We start from the raw sequence: 22014 nt of genomic DNA, 5'->3' as shown, positions 1-22014 counted from the left end.
GCTCCCGCTAGGATATTGATTTGGATTGTGCTGAATCAGTAGATCAGTTTGGGGGAAAATTGATGTTGAACAGTATTGATTCTGGCAGTTCATCTCTCCATTTTTAAAAAGATCTTTATTTCAACAGTGTTTTGTAGTTTATTATTTCTGAATGTTTTGGGAAGTTTTAAAACATTTTGTTTTAAGCAGTTTTTTTATTCATATTTCCAAAATTTTCATAAGTAATATCTAGAATTAAATTTATTTTGTATGTTGACCTAGTATCCCATGACCTAGCTTTATCTATTCATCACTTCTAGTCATTTTTTTAGATTTCTCACATACACAATTATGTCATCTGTGAATACAGACATTTTTCTTTCCAATCTTTGGCTATTTCTATTTTTCACCTTAATGCCTTGACCAGTTTTTTGAATTAGAAGTGATGAAGGTAAATCCTTGTTTTGTTTACAGTCTTACAGGGAAAGTATTTAGGTCTTTTACCATTACATACGATGTAGACTCTGTTTTTGTACATGCCTTTTATTAGCTTAAGAAAGTTTTCTTCTGTTCCTGGTTCAAGTTTTCATCATGAATGGATGTAAAATTTTGTCTGTATGTTTTTGGTATATATTAAGCTGATTGTATGGTGTTCTCCTTTCTTCTGTTAATGTACTGGTTACATTGATTATTTTAAAATGCTGTACTCTATCTTAGTGTATTTTTTTATTGCTAGATTTGATTTGCTAGTATTTTGTTAATTTTTGTTAATTATCTGTGTTCATGAAGGTTCTTGGTATCTAAATTTCTTATGTCTTTATTGGATTTTGGTATTGGAAATGCTGACCTCATAAAATGAAATAGAAAGTCTTTCTTCTGTTTTCTAAAAGAGTTGTGTAAGATTGATATGTTTCATAGAATTTAACAGTGAAGTAATCTAGGCTTGGACTTTTCTCTGTGGGAAAGTTTTAATTAAAAATTCAATTCCTTTAATGATTATAGGACTAGATTTTCTGTGTTTTTCCTCTCAGTTAGTTTATGTCTTTCAAGAAATTTGTTCATTTAACCCAAGGTGTTAAATTTTTTGAATGACTTTTTGTTCATAATACTCTCTTATAATCCTTTTAATGTCTGTAGGTCTCTGATGATATTCTTTCATTCCTGGCATTGATAATTTGTGTTTTCTTTCTTTTTTTTTTTCTTGATCAGTCTCACAAGGGGTTTATCTGTTTTATTGATTTTTTTTTCAGTGAACCAGATTTTTATTCATTTATTTTCTCTATTATTTGCCCATTTTATATTTCACTGATTCTACTCTGTCATTTCCTCTTTGTGTATACTTTGTTCTTTTTCCCATCTTCTTAAGTAGAAACATAAATCATCGATTTTAACCTTCTCTTCCTTTATAATAAAAGTATTTAAAACTGTAAATTTCCATTTATAAAAGTTTTTTTCTTATCAGTGCTTTAGCTGCATCTCATAAATTTTGACTTATTACATTTCCACTATCATTTAGTTCAAAGTATTTTTCTCATATCCCTTGTGATTTTTTCTTTGACCAATGATTATTTAGAAGTATATATATTTGGAGATTTTCCAAGGATTGATTCATAACTGAATTACATTATCATCTGAGAATATATTCTGTCAGGTTTCTGTCCTTTGATATTTTCTGAGATTTGTTTAATGGCCCAAAGTCTGGTTGCCTTTGATGAGTATTCCACATGCACTTGAAGAGAATGTTTTCTGTTTGGGCATAGTATTCTAAATATTAATAAGGTAGAATTGGTTGATAGTGTTTTTCATATATATTCTGTATCCTTATTGATTTTTCTGAGAGATAAATGTCCAGTGGTAACTGTAGATTGCTCTACTTTTTACTTCATTCCTGTCAGTTTTTGCTTCATGTATTATGAAATTGTTAGGTGACTGTCTCCTAAATGAATTGACCACTTGTTAGGAAATGATAAGTGCTAACTATCTATGCTAGTACTTCGTCCTAAAATCCACCTTGATATTCATATAGCTTTCTTGTGATTAGTGTTTGCATGTTTTTTGTAACCTAAATATGTCTTTATATTTAAAGGGTATCTTTAAATGTAAAGAGCATGAAGTTGAATCTTATTTTCCTTTTTTTTAAAAATGTTTATTTATTTTGAGGAGGAGAGAGAGCATGAGCAGGGGAGGGACAGAGAGAGAAGGAGAGCTGTTAGCAAAAAGCCCAATGTGGGGCTGGATCCCATGAACCACGAGATCATGACCTGAGCCGAAATCAAGAGTCAAACACTTAACCCACTGAGCCACCCAGGCACCCCTTATTTTCCTTTTTAATTTGTCCATTCTAACAATTATTGCATTGGAATGTTTATTTGATTTACTTATAATTACCATTAAGTTTGATTTTAGGTCCATGATTTTTCTGTTTGTTTTCACTAGTTCTATATTCTTTTCCTTTTTTTCCCTCATTGCCTGCCTTAGTTTGGATTAATTAAGTATGTTTTGGCATTCCTTTTTATTCCCTCTATTAGCTTTTGAGCTAAAACTATCTTTTTTTAGTGGTTCTCTAGGGTTATAATACGCATCCTTAACTTACCATAGTCTACCTTGATTTGACATTATGACACTTGATATACATCAGTATATTTCTACCTACCTTCTATTTTTGTTATTGTCATATATTTTACTTTTACATATATTATCAACCTGACATTGTTATTATTTTTGCTTTAAATTGTAAGCTATTCTTCTAGTTCTTTTGTGGTGTAACAAGTTACCCTAAAACTTGGTGGCCTAAAACAACAGCCTATTTATCATATCTCACAACTTTATGGATCATCAATTTGAGTAGAACTTGATTTTGTGTTTCTCCTCACATGGTGTTTACTGTGGTTACCCCGTGGTGTTCAGCTCAAGTATCCTGTCTGGAGAGCCCAGCACAGCTTCATCCACATGGATATCCTCTTGGTGGGGTGTGGTTGAAACGTCCTCAAATGGGTTGCTATCTTTCCCTATGGTCCCAGTACCTCTCCACGTGGTCTCTCCAGCAAGCTAAGACAGACCTCTTGCCTGATGGCTCAGGGTTTAACGAGACCAGCATTGAAGCTTTGTCTTCTCAGATGTTAGTCCTGGAACTGTTGTAGTCACTTCTCTGGATATCTTTTGATTAGCTTAGGCACAAGCCAGGAGAGATTCAAGGGGAGGGAAATACACCCTACATCTTTATTGAAGAAGTGGTAAATAATTTTCAGTCATTTTCACCTATAAATAATTTTTCTTCTAGCTCAAATTTTAGATTTTTGTGTTTTTTTTTTTTTTTTGGTTTTGGTTTTTTTAGTAAAATAGGCTCTTTACTGTTTACAAGGTTATTTCTCAGTTACATAAATTCTTTCTCCATGTTTTTTTCTGTATTACCATGTTTTTCCCTTGTATTCTCCCATTTAGTCATGGCTGCCACAATCAGACAGGTAGAAAGTGTGAGAACACTTTGTTATTGCATCTGTAGTAGAAACCCCAGCAGCAGACATAACTGCTCCAGATCTGTCAGAGGCCTACTAATTAGTTTTTAAGATGTTAATAAATTAGATACAAATTAGTCTTTTATGTATGCCACCGTACTTATTATATCTGATACCCTTCACTTCTTTGTATAAATCGTATTTCCATCAGGTATTATTTTTTAACAGTAAATAATGAAATAAGATATTTCAACATAAAAGACAACCAGAGATTTTGACAGCTGCAGACCTGCAGGGTAAGAAGGCTAAAGGAAATTCTTTAAGCTAACCAGAAATTGTAACAAATGGATACTTGGATCTTTAGGAAGGGCTGAAAAGAATCAGAAGTGATCAATACATGAGAAAATATTAGAAAACAAACATTTTTCCTCCTTACTTATATAAAATGCTTCAGTGTGTTATAAGTGAAAATTTATAGCATTGTATTGTGGGGTTTGTAACACCGTTGACTCTTAACATAAGTGTTAGGGGTGCTGATGCCCATGCAGTCAAAAATTTGTGCATAGCTTTTGACTCCCCCAAAACTTAACTACTAATAGCCTACTGGTGACTGGAAGCCTTACCAATAACATAAACAGTTGATTAACAAATAGTTTATATGTTATGTATACTATATACTGTATTCTTAAAGTAAGATAGAGAAAAGAAAATGTTACTAATAAAATCATAAGAAAGAGAAAATACATTTATAGTGCTATACTGTATTTACTGAAGAAAATCTGTGTATAAGTGGATGAGTGCAGTTCAAATCCATGTTGTTTGGGGGTCAGCTGTATATGTAGATGTGTACATATGACAGCTATAGCATGAAGGATGAAAGGGGCAAAGGTACTTATGTGATGGCAGCATTTGTATATTTTATGTGATGTCACAAAATTTTAACTCTAAATAGACTATGAAAAATTAGATATATATTGTAATCCCTAGAGCAATCCTAAAGAGATATGCAGAAGGCATAACTATGAAGCCAATACATTAAAATTGGATTTTAAAAATTATTTAAAAAGAAGTCAAGAAAGGAAGAAGAGAACAAAAAAAAAGCCAAAGAAACTACAGGCAAAAAAAATCATAAAATGATAGGCCTTTATCCGACTATATCCAACTATAGCACAGATTGTCAGAATGGATAAACACTATTAACCATCTTGATCTAGTAGATGTTTATAGAACATTGTATGCAGCAACTACTGAAGAATACCCATTCTTTTCAAAGGCACATGGTACAATGACTTAGATAAATCATATGCTGAAGGATATAATATGTTTTGAAAGAGTTGAATTTAAAAGAGTTGAATTCATAAGGAGTATGTTCCCTGACCACAATGAAGTCAAATTAAAAATCAATAAGAATTAGATATAAAGGAAAACATCAAATAATTGAAAAACATACTTCTAAATAATCCATGGGTAAAAGAAAAATATCACAAGAAAAACTAGAAAGTATTGCAAACTGAATGATTTTGAGAGTAGAGTATTTCAAAATTGACAAGATGCAGCTAAAGCAAATCTTATGGAAAACACTATGACTTTAAGTGCTTATATTAGAAAAGGCAAAAGGTCTGAAAATTAGTGACCTAAGAGTCCATTTTATGGAGCTAGAAAAAGTAGAGTGAATTAAATCTAAATTAAATAGAAAGTAGGGGAAGCAGGCAAGTGAGGAGAGATATTGAAAGCATTTTACCAATATGTTAAATGAAATGAATTATCACTATGTATCCTATAAACATTTAAATATAGGAATAATATATTTTGAAGAATTTTATGCCAGTAAGCTCAGAAGTTTAGACAAAATGGACAAATTAAAAAAATTTTTTTGTTCATTTTTGAGAGACAGAGACAGAGTGTGAGTGGGGCAGGGGCAGAGAGAGAGAGGGAGACACGGAATCCAAGCAGGCTCCAGGTGCTGAGCTTTCAGCACAGAGCCTGATGCAGGGCTTGAACCCACAAACCGTGAGATCGTGACCTGAGCTGAAGTCAGATGCTTAACCTACTGAACCACCCAGGCACTCCCACAATGGACAAATTTTTGAAGAACGCAATTTACCAACACTGATACCAGAAGAAGCAGAAAATCTGAGTAGCCCTATATAGTAAAGAAATTGAACTTGTTATTAAAAACCTTAACAAAGAGAAAACATTAATCTCAGATGGTTTTACTGATGAATTCTGTCAAACATTTAATGAAGTAATACCAATCTTAAGTTTTTACAGAAAATGGAAGAGGGGGAATAATTCCTAACCCATTTCACGAGGCCAGCATAACCCTAACCTAATAAAGACATAAAAAAACAATTACAGACCAATATTCCTCATGAACAGGGACATAAAACACTTAACATAATTTTAGCCAATCAAATCAAGCAATATATGAAGATGTAATACATCATGACCACACCAAGTATATTCTAGAAAAGCAAGACTTGTGTAATATTCAAAACATCAATCAGTGGAATTCAAAGTAAACAAAATAAAGGAGAAAAACCATGTGAGTAACAGATTCTGAAAAATGATTTGATGATATTCAATACTCTTTTCAGATTAAAAAAAAACCCAAAACCAACCTTTCAGCAAATCAGACATGGAAGAGAACCTCCACAGTCTGTTAAAGGGCATCAATGAAAACCTATGGCTAGCATTGTACATAATGATGAAAATCTGACCATGTCTCTTAGATCTGGAACAAAGGAAAGGTGCCCATTTGTGCTAACTGTATTCAGCATTGATCAAACTGTTCTAGCCATTGCAATTAGGTAAGAGAAAGAAATTAAAAAGTACAGATTAGAAAGGAAAAAGCAAAACTTTCTTATTTATAGACAGCATGATTGTTTATGAGTAAAGTCCTAAGACATGTACAATGCAACCTCTAAAACCAAAAGATTAATATAGCAAGGTTGCAAGATGTAAAGTTAATATACAGAAATTAATTGTGTTATTACATATAAGCAGTAAACTATTAGAAAATAAAAATGAAAAATAATTACATTTATGGCAGTACTTAGGAAAAAATATCCAAAAGACACATAGTATCTGTACATTGATCACTCAAACTATTGCTGTGAGAAACCAAGGAAACTTAAATCATGCATTATACTATAATTACAACTTGAAAGAATCAGTACTGTTAATGTGTTCTCACCAAATTGAAATATAACTTTATTTGAATATAAATCATAATTCCATAATTCCATAATGCCTTTTTTTTTTTTTTACAGAAATTTATAATCTGGGGCACCTGGGTAGCTCAGTCAGTTAAGCGTCCGACTTCAGCTGAGGTCATGATCTCACGATTTAGGAGTTCAAGCCCTGTGTCGGGCTGTGTGCTGACAGCTCAGAGCCTGGAGCCTGCCTCAGATTCTGTGTCTCCTCTCTCTCCACTCTCCCACTCATGCTCTCTCTCTCTTTCTCTTAGAAATAAACATTAAAAAAATTGTTTTAGGGGCGCCTGGGTGGCTAAGTCGGTTGAGTGTCTGACTTTGGCTCAGGTCATGATCTCATGGCTTGTGAGTTCAAGCCCCATGTCGGGCTCTGTGCTGACAGCTCAGAACCTGGACCTGCTTGGGATTCTGTGTCTCCCTCTTTCTCTGCCCCTAACCCACTCGCATTCTGTCTCTGTCTCTCTCAAAAATAAATAAACATTAAATTTTTTTTTAACTTAAAAATTTAAAAAAATTTAAAAAAATTGTTTTAAATTTAAAAAAATTGATAATCAGATTTAAAAATGAAAAATACCTATAACATAAAAGGACTTAGAATAAAGCAGTCTTGAAAAAGTACAACAAAATTGGAAGACTTAAACTATCTGATTCAAGACTTAGTATACAGTATGTTAATCAGTGTGTTACTATCATAAAGGTTGACCAATAGATCAATGGAACATAATATCCCAGCAGTAGACCAACACATTAGTGTTCATTTGATTTTCAGTGAATCACCAGAGCAAAGTTACTGGGAAACAAAAGTCTTTTTTATAAATGACATTGGAACAGCTGGATATCCAAATGGAAAAACAATGAACCTTGATCTCTTACTATATTGTATAAAAATTAATTCAAGTTGGAGCATAGACAAAACTATAGTATAAAGCTAAAACTTAGAATAGTACTGTTTAGTAGAACTTTCTGCAATGTTAGGAATACTCTATATCTGCATCCATTGTCCAGTAAAGGAGCTGCTAGTCATATGTAGTTGTTGAGTATTTGAAATGTGTCTATTGTAACAGGTAATGAATTTGAATTTTATTTAATTTTAACTAGTTTATATAGACTAATGGCTATGTAAATCATTATAGACCAGTCTACTGGCTATTGGATTGGACAGTACAGTTCTAGAAGAACTGTTTTCACTTTGTCACATATGAATCCTCCCACTGGCCATATATCAATCTATTTTATTATACTGAAGAATTTCAAAGTAAGTTGTAAACTTAAGACATTAAACTCTTACTGTTCTAGAAGAAAGCATAGGAGAATGTCTTCACAAGCTGAGGTTGGGCAGTTGTTCCTTAGGACATAGAAAGTAATAACCATAAAAGAGTAGATAAATTAGACTCATCAAAATTTAAAAGTGGCTATCAAAACACACCACTAAGAAAATAAATAGGCAAACCGTAGACTGGGAGAAAATATTTGCAAAGCAAAAATGCTAGAAAAAAATATGGTATTACAGAAGATAAAGAACTCCTACAGTGCAATACCAAAAAGCCCTGCAATCCAATTAAAATGGAAATAAAATATTTGAACAGACACTTCACAAAGGAAGATTTGCAAGTGCCCAATAAACACCAGAAAAAGTGCTCAACGTAATTTATTTTTGTCATGGAAATGCAAGTAAAGCATGAGGTACTACCATGTACCAAAAATGCTAAAATTAAACTACTGGCAATATGCTAAATTGTTCAGAAGGGCCAACATACTAAAATTAAGACTACTGACAGTATTAAATGTTGTCAAGGATTTGGAACAATAGGAACTCTCATACATTGACAGTGGGAGTGTACAATGGTACTATTTTGGGAAAAGTTCTTCCAGTTTCTTATAAATTTAAAAAATTAACCCATTAATTCTATTCTCAGATGTGTTCCCAGAGAAATAAAAACATGCATTCACAGAAAGATGTACAGAGTGTTCTAGCAGGTTTATTCATAATGATCGAAAACTGGAAACAGCCAAAGTGTTCGTCAGTAAAAGAATGGATAAATAAGCTATGGCATACTTATCTTATGGAATACTACTACTCAATAAAGAGAAACAAACTACTGATAATAAACAGCCACATGGACAAATCTCAAAAATATGCTGAGTGAAAGAAATTTTACACAAAATGGCGCATGCTGTAGATTTTGATTTATGTGAAGTTCGAAGACAGGCAAAACTAATGTGGGATGGAAAAATATCAGAAATGTTGTTGGCCCTTTTGAGGGATGAGATAAGGAACTTTTTGGGGTTGTGATCATGATAATTAGGGTTTTTGATACATAGTTTTGTGCGTTTTTCAAAACTCATAGAATGGTACACTTAAGGTTTGTGTATTTTTTAATTTTATGTAACTTTTATTTGAAAATAAAATAATTGAACTCTAGCTAATGATATATTTAAGAGTTTAGTGTCTTAAGTTTACAACTTATTTTGAAATTCTTCAGTATAATAAAATAGATTGAGGTATGGCCAGTACGATGATTCATATGTGACAAAGTGAAAACAGTAAACATTCATTGTAGATTCTAGGTGGGTGAAGTATATATATGTTCTTTGTACAAATTCTTAATTTTTCAACTTGTAAGAATTCAGATTCTAAGTTCTTTCAGTCTTTCTGTGTGTTTGAACATTTTCCTAACGAATGTTGGAAAGAATATCTTATAGGATTTTTTAGTGTAAAAGTAGCTTGTACCCGGCAAAAATATTTGGGAAATGTAAAAAATAAAAGGAAGAAATAATATTTTCCATAGCCCAACCATCCAGAAATAACTATGACTTGATGGTTTCACTTTCAAATCTTTTCCTATGCTTTATTTTTACTTTGTTTAATGTCTTTGATCATATTTTATATACTGCCTTATATTTTATAGCTGTATCTTCTAAAATATCCTATTTTTTCCCATAAGATTTATAGCATTTCATTTCTACTGCCAGATAATATTCTACTGAGTTAGTAAGCTATAGCTTACTTAAGCGTCCACCTATTGTTGTGTTTAGATTGTTTTTTTTAATAGCTTACTGATATACTGCTATAATGCATATCATCTTGCAAAAAGTTTGTTCTGGAAAGCTTCAAGCCTTTGTGTACATGGTCAAATTGTTGATTTTTTTTATCCTTTTTTTTTCTAGAATAGTCCCTGAGACACCTCTAGAGAACTGTCAGTGCTGATCAAAGTCCAATTAAAATGCTGCTGATCTAGAATATTTGAGTTATTCACAGGCTATATATCAATTTGAGGTTCAGAAAGGTTTGGTGATTTGCCAAAGGTCTGGTAATTGTCAGAGCCAGCGTTTGACCCTATATATGTCAAGGTGCTTGCTATTCAGCATAAAACAGGTGCTTAATAATGTTTATTAAATGAATATATGCATAAATAGAAGTACCAAAGGCTTAGATCAAAAGCTTGGATTTATGTTTCCTATGCATTTCCCTTCAGAACCATGAAAGACTTAGGTGAGTTTCTTTCTGATACTAGCCTGAATGATGTTCTCATTTGCATATTGGTTTATTTGTTCTGTTCATACCTACTTTATTTGAAGAAAGCAGCCTTCTGATTTTCCTTTGGCTCAGAACACAGAGTTACATGTAAAGCCCATGTAATTACAAGATGCTAATTGATCCGTTGTTGACAATGTGGTTCAGGTCACAGTGACATGAAACATCTCCTGACTGTTCTTTGTCTGCTAGTCTTCTAGTGTGAAGTACAAAAGGACTTATGTGTAGCATTCCACTCCCTCCTCTGAGGGGGTTTCCATAGGCAGGGTCATCCTGCACACTGCAGCAGGCCCGGGGCAAGTGAACTGGGGCTGCGGTCAGCACGAACATTGTACTGGGCAGCAGCGTGAACAGACGCCCCAGGAAGTTGTGGTTCCAGGGGCTATGGCGGCTGCTGGCTTACGGGGACATGGCCTTTCTGTGAAACAGAGACTAGATAGGGAGGGAGGCAGTTTCTCTGTTAACAGACCCAGAAGGAAGGACTGTTTGTCCTTGTTGTGCAAGGAAGAAAATGAAACTAATTATTCCTCATTTATTACAATTCTCTGCTCAGAGAACGAATCAAGTATTGCTGTGAGCAGCTGCGTACTCTGTTGCCATATATAAAGGGGAGAAAGAATGATGCGGCTTCGATTCTTGAGGCAACAGTTGATTATGTGAAGTACGTCCGGGAGAAAATCCCTCCAGCCATTATGGGCCAGGTATTTGATTCTAAGCCCTTGAATTTTATCCCCATAGACCGTGCTTTAAAGCTCCAGTTTTGTTTTTTATAATTGGAAATGTATGTGTATTTGTATACATGAAAAAATATCTAAATAAATGTCTCTGTCTCTCAGATCACGGAAGTACTTCAGAACAATATGAGGTTTTGTAAGAAACAAGTGTCCATCCAGCCATCCCTCCCAGGCCCAATCATGGCACAAAGGTATGATGAGGGCTCTTGTAAATTGGCAGTTGGCTTGTTATTTTCCTCCAGTGCTAACGCTAGAAGTATTGTGACAGGCAGTGAACCCACCCATAAAGAAAACTCAGGTATTTATGAAGAATCCATGAACTTCTCCCATTGCCAATCTGTATCATTTAGTCACAGTGATAAAATATGTAATATTCTCAGGCCCACGACCTTCTCATCATTTGACTCACTCTTATTTCTTGTTTTGTTAATTCTGAAGATCATAAAATAAGGCTTTATCAGTAGTGACGGTCATGACTGGCAGACCAACAGAGGCAGGATGCATTCTACCATTCCCCAGCAGGAGATCATGGACCCTGGAGCAGTCCAGCCCTATTTCAGTTGGGAGTTTTAAAAAAAATTTGCTGGTCCAAAATGTGACATGCCAAATGAATGCTTCTGTATTTAAATTTATTAGAATGTATAAACAAAGAAAAACTATAAAGCAAATCATTCCTCTACATCCGAAACTATCATCATGAGTCCTGTTCACCAATTTGTTCATATGCCTAAATAATGTATAATTTGTCTCTGTCAAGTTAGAACTTGAATGATAGAGGGAGGAATTGAACTCAGCAATGTTCATGTTGTCTTCCTTGGGAATTGTATAAGGTGTTTTTTGTTTTTTGTTTTTTTTTTTTTCTATCCTTTTAAGGGAAAATGGTGTATTGACAAGCACCTATTCACCTGTGAGAGGGATCAGATTCCTGGCTAATAAGTGTGTGAATGTGTACTCTGTTCCTGCCTCAGGGGGCTCCTTGGATGAAGCTGTGAGAGGTGAGCTCTGCCTGATGCCCTGTGTGGTTGTGTGCTTGGGTTATGTGGGTGTCCTGTGCACCCCTGTGCTTCTATGCATTCATTGCCATAACCAGGGAAAGGAGTGTAGCTAGAAGATTACACCATGAGTCCTTTTGGTATTGTCTGCTTGAAGTACACAAGATGGCCACAAGCATTTATATGGTGTTGTCCCAGAAATTGGGCTCAAATTGACCATTGTTACCAGAAAGCTCATCTTTTTTTTTTTTAAATGAGGTATAATTGACATAAGACATTATATCAGGTGATGATATGTTCTTTTTTTTTATTTTTTTATTTTTATTTTTTTAAATTTTTTTTTTCAACGTTTATTTATTTTTGGGACAGAGAGAGACAGAGCATGAACGGGGGAGGGGCAGAGAGAGAGGGAGACACAGAATCGGAAACAGGCTCCAGGCTCTGAGCCATCAGCCCAGAGCCTGACGCGGGGCTCGAACTCCCGGACCGTGAGATCGTGACCTGGCTGAAGTCGGACGCTTAACCGACTGCGCCACCCAGGCGCCCCTGGTGATGATATGTTCTAATGTTATAATGATTTGTTATTTGTACACATTGTGAAATGATCATCACAATAAGTCTGCTTAACATCTGTCAACAAAATTACAATATTTTTTCTTGTGAACTTTTAAGATCTGGTTGCTTAGCAACTTTCAAATATGTAATATAGTAGTATTAATTATAGTCACCATGTTGTACATGTATCCCCATGACTTATTTTATAACTGAAAATTTTATGCCTTTTGACTACCTTCACTCATTTCATCCACTCCTCAGCCATCATATCTGGAAACCACCTGTCTGTTCTCTCTATCTATGAGCTCAATTTTTATGTTTGTTTTTTGAGATTCTGTGTATAAGTGGGATCGTACAGTATTTGTCATTCTCTGACTTATTGCACAAAACATAATGCCCTGATGCCCTCAAGGTCGATCTATATTGTTACAAATGGCAAGATTTCATTTTTTTTTTTTTTTTAGGATTTCATTCTTTTTCACAGTTGAATAATATTCCAGTGTATGTGTGCGTGTGTGCTTGCCTGTGTGTGTGTGTGTCTATATATCTCTTATCTATCACATTTTTTTTATTTATTCATCAATGGATACTTAGGTTGTTCTTGGCTCCTGTGAATAATGCTGCAATAAATATAGGGGTGCTTCCATCTTTTTGAGTTAGTATTTTCATTTTCTTTGGATAAATACCCAGAGATGGGATTGCTGGACCATATGGTAATACTATTTTAATTTTTTTGAGAAACTTCTGTACTGTTTTTAGTGGCTGCACCAATATACATTCCCACCAACAGTGCACGAGTACAGATCATCGCCAACACGTGTTATTTCTTCTCTTTTTGATACTAGCCATTCTAATGGGTATGAGGTAATCTCTCCTTGTGCTTCTGAATTACATTTCCCTGATGATTAGTCATATTGAGCATCTTTTCATGTACTCATTGGCCATTTGTGTGTCTTTCTTGGAAAAACGCCTATTTAGATCCTCTGCCCATATTTAAATCAGTTCGTTTCTTTGCTGTTCAGTTGTATGAGTTCTTTATATATTTTGGATATTAATCTCTTATCAGGTATGTGACTTGCAAATGTTTTCTCCCTTCTCATAGGTTTCCTGTTCATTTGGTTGATGATTTTCTTTGCTGTGCAGAGGTTTTTGGTTTGATATAGTCCCACATGTTTATTTTTGTTTTTGTTACCTTTGCTTTTGGTGTCAAGTACAAAAAATCATTGCCAAGACCAATGTCAAGGAGCTTACTCCCTGTTTTCTTCTAGGAGTTTTATGGTTTCAGATTTTATGTTTAAGTGTTTAATCTATTTTGAGCTAATTTTTGTGAATGGTGTCAATTAGGCCTCCAGTTTCATTCTTTTGCATGTGGCTATCCAGTAGAAAGCTTACCTTACTGATAGATGATAAGCACATTAGTGACTTTATTACATGAATAGAATCTAAAGGAAAGGGAGATACTCAGATTAATTGCATAATAACTATGTTGTGAGGATTTAACATATTAACTTACTTACCTTCTTCATATCTTTGCTTAATTGTCTCCTTCTCAGTAAGTCTCAACCACCTATTAAAATTGTATACTTCCCAGCATTACATAATGCATGGACTTTTCTTTCCTTTCCTTTCCTTTCCTTTCCTTTCCTTTCCTTTCCTTTCCTTTCCTTTCCTTTCCTTTCCTTTCCTTTCCTTTTCTTTCCTCTTCTTTTCTTTCTTTTTTTAAAGCATGAGACTTCTTATCCACTTTCTCTGCTGTATTTTTCTTCATAGCACTTATTACTTTCTAATATTATTTATTTGCATATGTTCTCATTGCCTGTTACCTCCCACTAGAGTATCAACTCCATGAAGACATGGAAATTTTTTTTTTTTTTTGCTTATTTTGTTCATTGCTGTATTTCTAGTACCTAGTGCAATGACCAGCATACAGTAGGTGCTCAAGAAACCTTCATTATATGAATATTCTTTGTGAAAAAAGTATTTACCCACTGTGAGGCATTTTTGTTATTTGTGTTATAATGTCAAGGCATGCCAATGTACTTGTAGAAATAAGAAGATGGAAAAAAGCGGAGCCAGAGTAAAAAAATACAGCTACCAGTTTGTGACTTTTTTATTCCTGCAAGTGACTCTTCACTGAGAAGTCAGTAAGGTACTGAGCTCCTAATCTGCATGTTAGATGCTAGATGACAGGACACCTGGACCTGTCTCTTCAGTGCCTGAGTCTGAGGTCACCCTTCTGCTGACTTCCTTGAAGGGATTCCACTCACTTAATTCAGTACCTTCCCTGTGCTGGGGATGTCCTTTCCATACTCTACCTGGAGGACTCCCAGTTCATCTCTTAGTTCTCAGCTTAAATGTCCCTGCTTGAAAGATGGGGGCTCAAAGACGAACAAGGTGCAGCTCTTGTTCTTATGGAGCTGGCAAATGAGTAGGGGAGAGGGTCACAGTAGCAAAATAGAATTCCTGTAGTACTTTAAATGCTGTTGTAGAGGTACTGTGCATATTATCAGGACATGGTAAAAGCTGCAGGAATAAATGATGTTACTAGGGATGGTGTCTAAAGTCAAAAGAGAAAGAGACCCAAAATAGCATACAGTCCTCTTTGTTCATATAATCAAACAAGATTCAGGGCGTTTTATTAGTCAATTCAGACTTTCACCCTGACTTAGGGGAGAGGGGAAGAAAATAGAAAAAAAAAAAAGTAGCCATGAGCCACAGTTAATCTACTTAAAGTAGTTGTGGCTGAATATCACCCAGAATGATTAAATCAGCCCAGATTAAATCAGATAGAGGTCAGACCACAGGCATATGCCTGTCAATGTTACCTTTTGAACATACAGTACTTACTTCTGCATTCTCAGTGTTTATACTCTGCAGAAACTCTGAACTACTGTTTACATGGTGGTGAGTTTAAGCCTCTCTGTGCCCCAACATCTCTTGGTGTTGTATCACATGAAGCAGCTGCTCTTGGGAAGACACAAATATACTAGGACTGTGGACTTTATGCCATGTTCAGACTGGGGAAGACCTGAAGGTCATTGAGTCAGAACCTCCATTTTAATTTTATTTATATACATTTTTCCACTTGGAAAGCAATATTAGTCCTTAACTAGCCCAGCTAAGATAATAGCTGTTCATTTTTAATGTATTTCCTTCAAGTCTTTTTCTATGTATATTTTTCTACAGCAGTAATCATATTGGACATCCAGTTTTGTTGCCTGTGTCTTTTACTTAACATTATGTCCAATATACTTTAATTTTTTATTATGTGCCTCATACCACCATTTAATGGCTTATCAAATAATTTAGAGAAGATTTTCTTAGCCATCCTCCAACTGCTACATTTAGTGTTTGTAGTTTTGTGGGGAGAGTGATTCTGTGTACAATATGATAGGAAATATTTCCCCATACATAGATTTTCCTATATTTTGAACTTTTCCTTGAGGTAGCTACCTGGGAGTGTATGATGAATGAGTTTGAAAATGTGAGCACATATATAGGCCATAATGCATGTTGCCAAATTATTTTTGAAAGAGGATTGGAACAGTTGAAATCAGTTAAGTCTTCCAATGTCACTTTCACCACATAGGTCAGTAAATTGAAGGCTGTAGAAATGAAATTACCACCCAAGGTCACCAGGTGTCTGCTAACATCTGACCTGTAACACAGAAGTACTGATTGAGTTCAGTGTTTAGATTTTATTAGGTAACCTTTACCTGTCCTTTCCATAAATCTTTGTACATATCTGCTGAAATGATTTTTCACAAGTATTCTAGATACATTTGTATGTAAAGTAGACATAAAATTTCTTTATTTTCTTTACTACTAATATCCAAAAGAAGATAGGTATTCACAGTGTTACTTCAGATTACATTATTAATATTATATATATGTGTGTGTGTGTATATATATGTGTGTGTGTGTGTATGTGTATATATATATATATATATATATATATGTATAGTTTGTTTTTGTTTTTGAGGGAGAGAGAGAGTGCATGCATGTGTGAGGAGGGAGAGGGAGAGAGAGAATCTCAAACAGCCTCTGTGTGCTTTCAGTGCGGAGCCCAACGTGGGGCTCGATTCCACATTCCTGGGATCATGACTTGAGTGAAATCAAGAGTCAGACACTCAACTGACTAGGCTACCTAGGCCCTAGGCACCCCTCATGATATATTTTAAAATTTTTTTCTGCCTTCTAGTTACTGTACAGACCATAGATATATGATTATACAACCCATTTCATTGATATAAAATCAACCACACTTTATTTGTGCTTGAATAGAGTTCAACTTTCCAACATTCTTTCATGCTTCTTTGGGTTCATAAGAATGGTCACAATTTTGATTACTATGAAAGACACACACACACACACACACACACACAGTCACAGAGATCTGATGCTCCTCTAAAATCTGTCTTCTGATGACACACACAATTTACAGTATGTGTATTGCACCGTCATACTAAAAAGTCCGCTGTGTTTTTCCATCAACGTTTGAGTATAAGAGTAGTATAAATTTGTAACAGGAGGGAACAACATAGAGGACTTTTATTTCAAATACAGTGGTTCCAAGTTACAGAGTTGTGAATACTGATGGATATTTGTTTTCTTTTTTATTAAAGGTCAGTCCAGCTCCACTTCAGAGAATGCAATTGGTGATATGTATAAAACTCGAATTCCCAGCAAAGCTCTCTCTCTTAATTCCTTCCATGCTGTCAGATACTATTCTAAAGTTGTCCCTTCCTATGATGCAGCTGCTGTAACAAATCAGAACATTTCAGTTCATTTTCCATCAGCTGTGCCCAAAGTCTCAAAGTTTCTTCCTCAGCACTACAATTCTGTGCTGGGCCAGACGTGCTCAACACATCCCAACTGTCTGGTAAGTCTTCTGGGGTCTTGGATCAGATTGGATTCTTTCATTCCAGCTATCAGGGCCCCTGGCTTGCATTTTGTTATTAATACTCTGGTCAGAAGTCTCTTAGACTGGGGCCAGGTGCACTTAACCCAGGCTGTCTCATTCCCCATGCTGCAGGACTGATATCTAGATATCCAGAATTAGTGAATCTGAATGTGATGCTGCTGGTGTGACCTTAAGTGGCCAGATGGGACCTGTTTCCTCTAGAGCCCCTCCCTTCAGCCCCTCTGCTTCTATGATGCCACATCCCATTTCACCAGCCTCATCCTCAACCACCCCCTTCACCCCCCGCCAACTGTCTGCTGCTTTATCTCATTGGCTGGTAGTAGTCAATCAGGCTAAAGGAAAACCTGTTCAGCCAACATAAACCAGGCTGATTTGAGATCCCAGATGTCCTCATATCACAGATATTTATTGAGCATCCACTCTGTTCTAGCATTGTGCTAAGCACCAAGAATGTAGTGTATAGATAGACATGATCCCTGCCTGAGTGTCATAGGGAAGCATAGAAGCAGGCAATTGTGATCCACGTTGGGGCCTGTAGGAGGAGGACCCTAGTATATATAGTATAATCTAGATTTGGGAGAGGTTAGTGACTGCTCACCCCTGGAAGAAGTACTATCTAAGCTGAGATCTGAAGGATAAGAATTAGCCCAGTAGAGAGGTCAGGAGTTGGGAGTGAGGAGGGGAAAAGCATTCTAGGCAGATGGATATAAACAGTGGTATCTTTTTTTTTTTAATGTTTCAAGTTTTCATTTAAATTCTAGTTAGTTATATAAACAATGGTATCTTTATTTTTTGGAAGAACTGTCCCGTTTTAGATGAAGACCCAAACCAGCCTGGCCTGCTTTCAATGGACTCCTGATAACCTTAATATAGTTGCTAATACTTTTGCATATTAATAATAGCTAACATGTTTTGAGCACTCAATAAGTAATCTGCCACATACTCTGTGTACTTAATGTGGATGATCTAATGAATCTCTGAAACAATACTTTGAGGTAGGTGCTATTATTATTTCCATATGGCATCTATAAAATGGGAATAATAGTGACCTACCCAAAAAACATTTATGAGAAAAATATTTTAAAGATACTTACAAAGAAATTTTGAAATATGAATTATTTACATATATAATACTTTTGCTAATGATCATCAGTATACCGACAGGAAACGGGGTAAATGAAAAAGAGATTGTAACATTATTATTTTTTTAATGTTGACCTTTACTTTGTGTGTAGTTTTTGGTGGAGAATTGCTGTAAGCTAATAATTACTTTTAATAGCAATAAATAATACATCTTTTAATGGGTTTATTCACCTAAAGATTTCACATGGTTTTATGAATCATTTCGTATTGCTTTAGGACATAGAAAATATATTTGTGACATTATGAGTAAAAACAGGCCAAGATTCAATTAATGTGGTTTTCTTTCCCCTTTGCAGCAACAGTTTTGGGCATATTAATAGCACATGTTTGAAATTCACACTCTAGACCACCTGTTGGGTACAGTTTGACAATAAAGGAAGAATGGAACAAAGAATGATCTTGAAAGCTACACCCAGAGACCTAATATCAAAAGAGTTTGCACTGTATGGCTTCTGATAAATGTGCTAAAAGCTTCTGCAGATAGATAGCAAAAGTGCTAGCCACTCGCTTTCACTTAACCTCAGATATACTTGGATCTCCCCCAGCCAGAGCACTACAAGAACAGATGGCCTGGTGACCTAGACTTCTTTTTTTTTTTTTCCTCCTCCTCAAAAAATATTCCACAATTTATGACCCGCTACAAAGAAGGACCAGGTACACTGGATAAATTGGTAAGATTAGGGAGGTGCTTTGATACTCCAGCCTCACTGAGTATAGATGTTACAACCCGATTCCTATTTTTAGTATCACTGTGAATAACTGTCACTCATTTCTAGGTGGTATCTTTCTAGATTTGACATCTTAGAGAGCTTCCTCCATTATGCACCATCCAAACTAAGATCTCTCGGTTCAACAGGGGTGTTTATCTCCTCACTTGACTCCTAATGAATAAATTGATGTGTTTGTTTTTGCATTTTGTAATCCCTTGAGTGAAATGATAGCTAATAGGTAGATTTTTCTTTCTGGATCTTCAGCTACAGACTTTCTTTGTTATTCATCTCTTCCTCCCTACTGATATTAGAAAAGACGAATTAGAAAAAAACTGCTGAAAATAAGGGGAGAAAAATATTTGTTTTATATTTCACTGAAATGTTCTTACACATATAATAAGTTTTATTGTTAAAGAAAATATTCAGTGTTCACCTTGAAAATGGTAGTCTGTTTTTGTTTTGTTTAATAAATATGCGCTCCCTTTTTTAGTAGTACAATATAGGGAATTTAATTTTACTAGATTTTTGAGAAGTTTAAAAATTACTTTAGGCATAGCCTAATTTTCATGTTAAATTGTATAACTTTTCCTTGAGGATGCCATGATAATGGAACCTGTAGATATTTGACCAACTTTATCTTTATAAAGGAACTACAAGTTTCCAACTAAGATTCTATGCTTATTATTACAAATGTGTGCTTGACTCTTTATACTCTGGCTTTTAGGAGTGATTGCTTTGATACTGTAAGAGAACCTGTTGAGGTATTTTGGGTACTTGTGGCCACTTCCTACGTTCACAACTGGTCTTAATCGTTACTAGGACTTTTGCTCCACATGAGGATTTCCTAGGTGCACATGTGGATCATGAGAGACAGCCTGTGGCTGCGAACTCAACAGAAGACCTGGAGAGTATATCCTGGCTCCTGGCCGCTCTCAGTCCCCCTTTCCTTTCAACATGAAGAGCAAGGCTCTCTGATCCATTGTTAAAGCTCTGTTTTTTCCATGACTGCTTCCCATGATCCTGAACTTCATGCAGGTGTCCAAATTTGTTTCTTTTTTTTTTAAAAGAATATTATTTTTCTTAATTTTTTAAATGTTTACTTATTTTCAAGAGAGCACGCAAGCAGGGGCTGGGGGGCAGAGAGAGAGTGAGACACAGAATCTGAAGCAGGCTACAGGTGAGAGCTGTCAGCACAGAGCCCGACGTGGGGCTCGAACCACGAACCGTGAGATCATGACCTGGGCCGAAGTCAGAGGCTTAACCGACTGAACCACCCAGGCACCCCCCAAATTTATTCCTAATATTAGAGCTTCTTTTTTAGTAAATTGTGCTCTTCCAAGTAAGTTCAGCTCTCAGCCAAGGAAGGAAGAGCCCATAAAAAAAGGAGCAGATTTTCCTTTGTCAAATCAAGTTGGCTGGTCATGAGACAGTTGCAGTGTTATTTTTACAATGAAAAAGGTGCAAGAAGTTTGCTTAGAAAAGGTGACAGCTTGCAGGTGTTATAGCAGTCACTGTCCCTGTCTGAACAGGAAGTAGGGGCAGAAACAAACATTTATTGAGCCCTTCCTATGGCCCAGGCAAATTATTAGACTTTTTCTTTTTCTTTTTTTTTTTTTTAGGGTTTATTTATTTTGAGAGACAGAGAGAGAGAAAGCAAGTGGGGGGTGGCAGAGTGAGAAGGAAAGAGAGAATCCCAAGCAGGCTCTGCACTGTCAACACAGAGCCCAACGTGGGGCTTGAACTCGTGAACCACGAGATCATGTGAGTCGAAATCAAGAGTTGGACACTTAACCCACAGAGCCACCAGGCACCCCAGCAGTGGATTTTTTTTTTAAGTTTATTTATTTTGAGAGAGAGTGAGAGAAAGATCTCATGAGCAGGGGAGGGGAAGAGAGGGAGAGAGAGAATCCCAAGCAGGCTCTGCACTGTCAGCACAGATCCCAATGCAGGGCTCGAACCCATGAATCGTGGGATCATGACCTGAGCCAAAATCAAGAGTCAGATGCTTAACCAACTGGGCCACCCAGGTGCCCCTAGACTTCTTCTTGAGGAGAATTTAGCCTTACTCATTTCTATATCCTCAGTGTCAGCCATCTCACTAGTTGGATGGATGGATGGATGGATGGATGGATGGATGGATGGATGCACGCACAGGTGCTTGGATGGATACCTGTGTGAACGTGGAGCCAGGAGGTGTAACGGTCTGAAATTGGACGATGACTATGAGAAAGGAAAGCAAGAGACATAGTCAACTTAGGAACCCCTCTGAAGCCAAGACAGATGGAAGAATGAAAATTGATGTTTAGCCATCACTGTGTAGTTTTCGTCAATAGTGTATCAGTCTGTTTACACCTATTTTCTTCCCCTCATCACACTCTTCTAATATAGAGTTAGATGGTCTCCCAACAGGGCAGAAATGACAGTAATTGGTAATGTTCATAAATACAACTGTTGTATGTTTAAAGGAGAACACTCAAATGTTGAATAACTCAGAAGTTCTTCAGTCATTTATTAATTTCTTCAGCAACTATTTATTTGAGAGGCATCGTCTTAGCCTTTTTTTTTTTTTTTTTTTTAATTTTACCTTCTATATCCAAGAGCTAGGAATCTGTTGGGAGAGAGGTAAAACAGAATTATGGTGGAGTTTGGTGAGTGCCGTGACAGGAGAAAATATGAAGTATTACTGGGTACCTACAAGCATCACACAACCATTCAGGGGACTCATGGGAGGCTTTTGAAGGTAGTAACATCTGGGGCACCTGGGTGGCTCAG

General features: G+C 35.8%; 1 protein-coding gene across 1 annotated transcript in view; it reads left to right on the top strand.

The window, feature by feature from the left end:
- Window positions 1-18248, top strand: part of SOHLH2 (spermatogenesis and oogenesis specific basic helix-loop-helix 2) — a 53250-nt gene extending 35002 nt beyond the window's left edge. Inside the window, exons 7-11 of the mRNA XM_047075939.1 lie at window positions 10738-10885; window positions 11021-11109; window positions 11792-11913; window positions 17091-17347; window positions 18189-18248. Of these exons, the coding sequence (XP_046931895.1) occupies window positions 10738-10885; window positions 11021-11109; window positions 11792-11913; window positions 17091-17347; window positions 18189-18248 (676 nt within the window). The remainder of the gene's footprint in view (window positions 1-10737; window positions 10886-11020; window positions 11110-11791; window positions 11914-17090; window positions 17348-18188) is intronic.
- Window positions 18249-22014: the final 3766 nt, after the last annotated feature.

Source organism: Lynx rufus, unplaced genomic scaffold (genome assembly GCF_022079265.1).
Source record: "Lynx rufus isolate CCGP_SWC_20201006 ecotype Redwood Valley unplaced genomic scaffold, mLynRuf1.p SCAF_1, whole genome shotgun sequence".
Lineage (NCBI taxonomy): Eukaryota > Metazoa > Chordata > Mammalia > Carnivora > Felidae > Lynx > Lynx rufus.
Note: the sequence above shows the minus strand (reverse complement) of the source record. Positions and strands in the feature narration are given on the sequence as shown.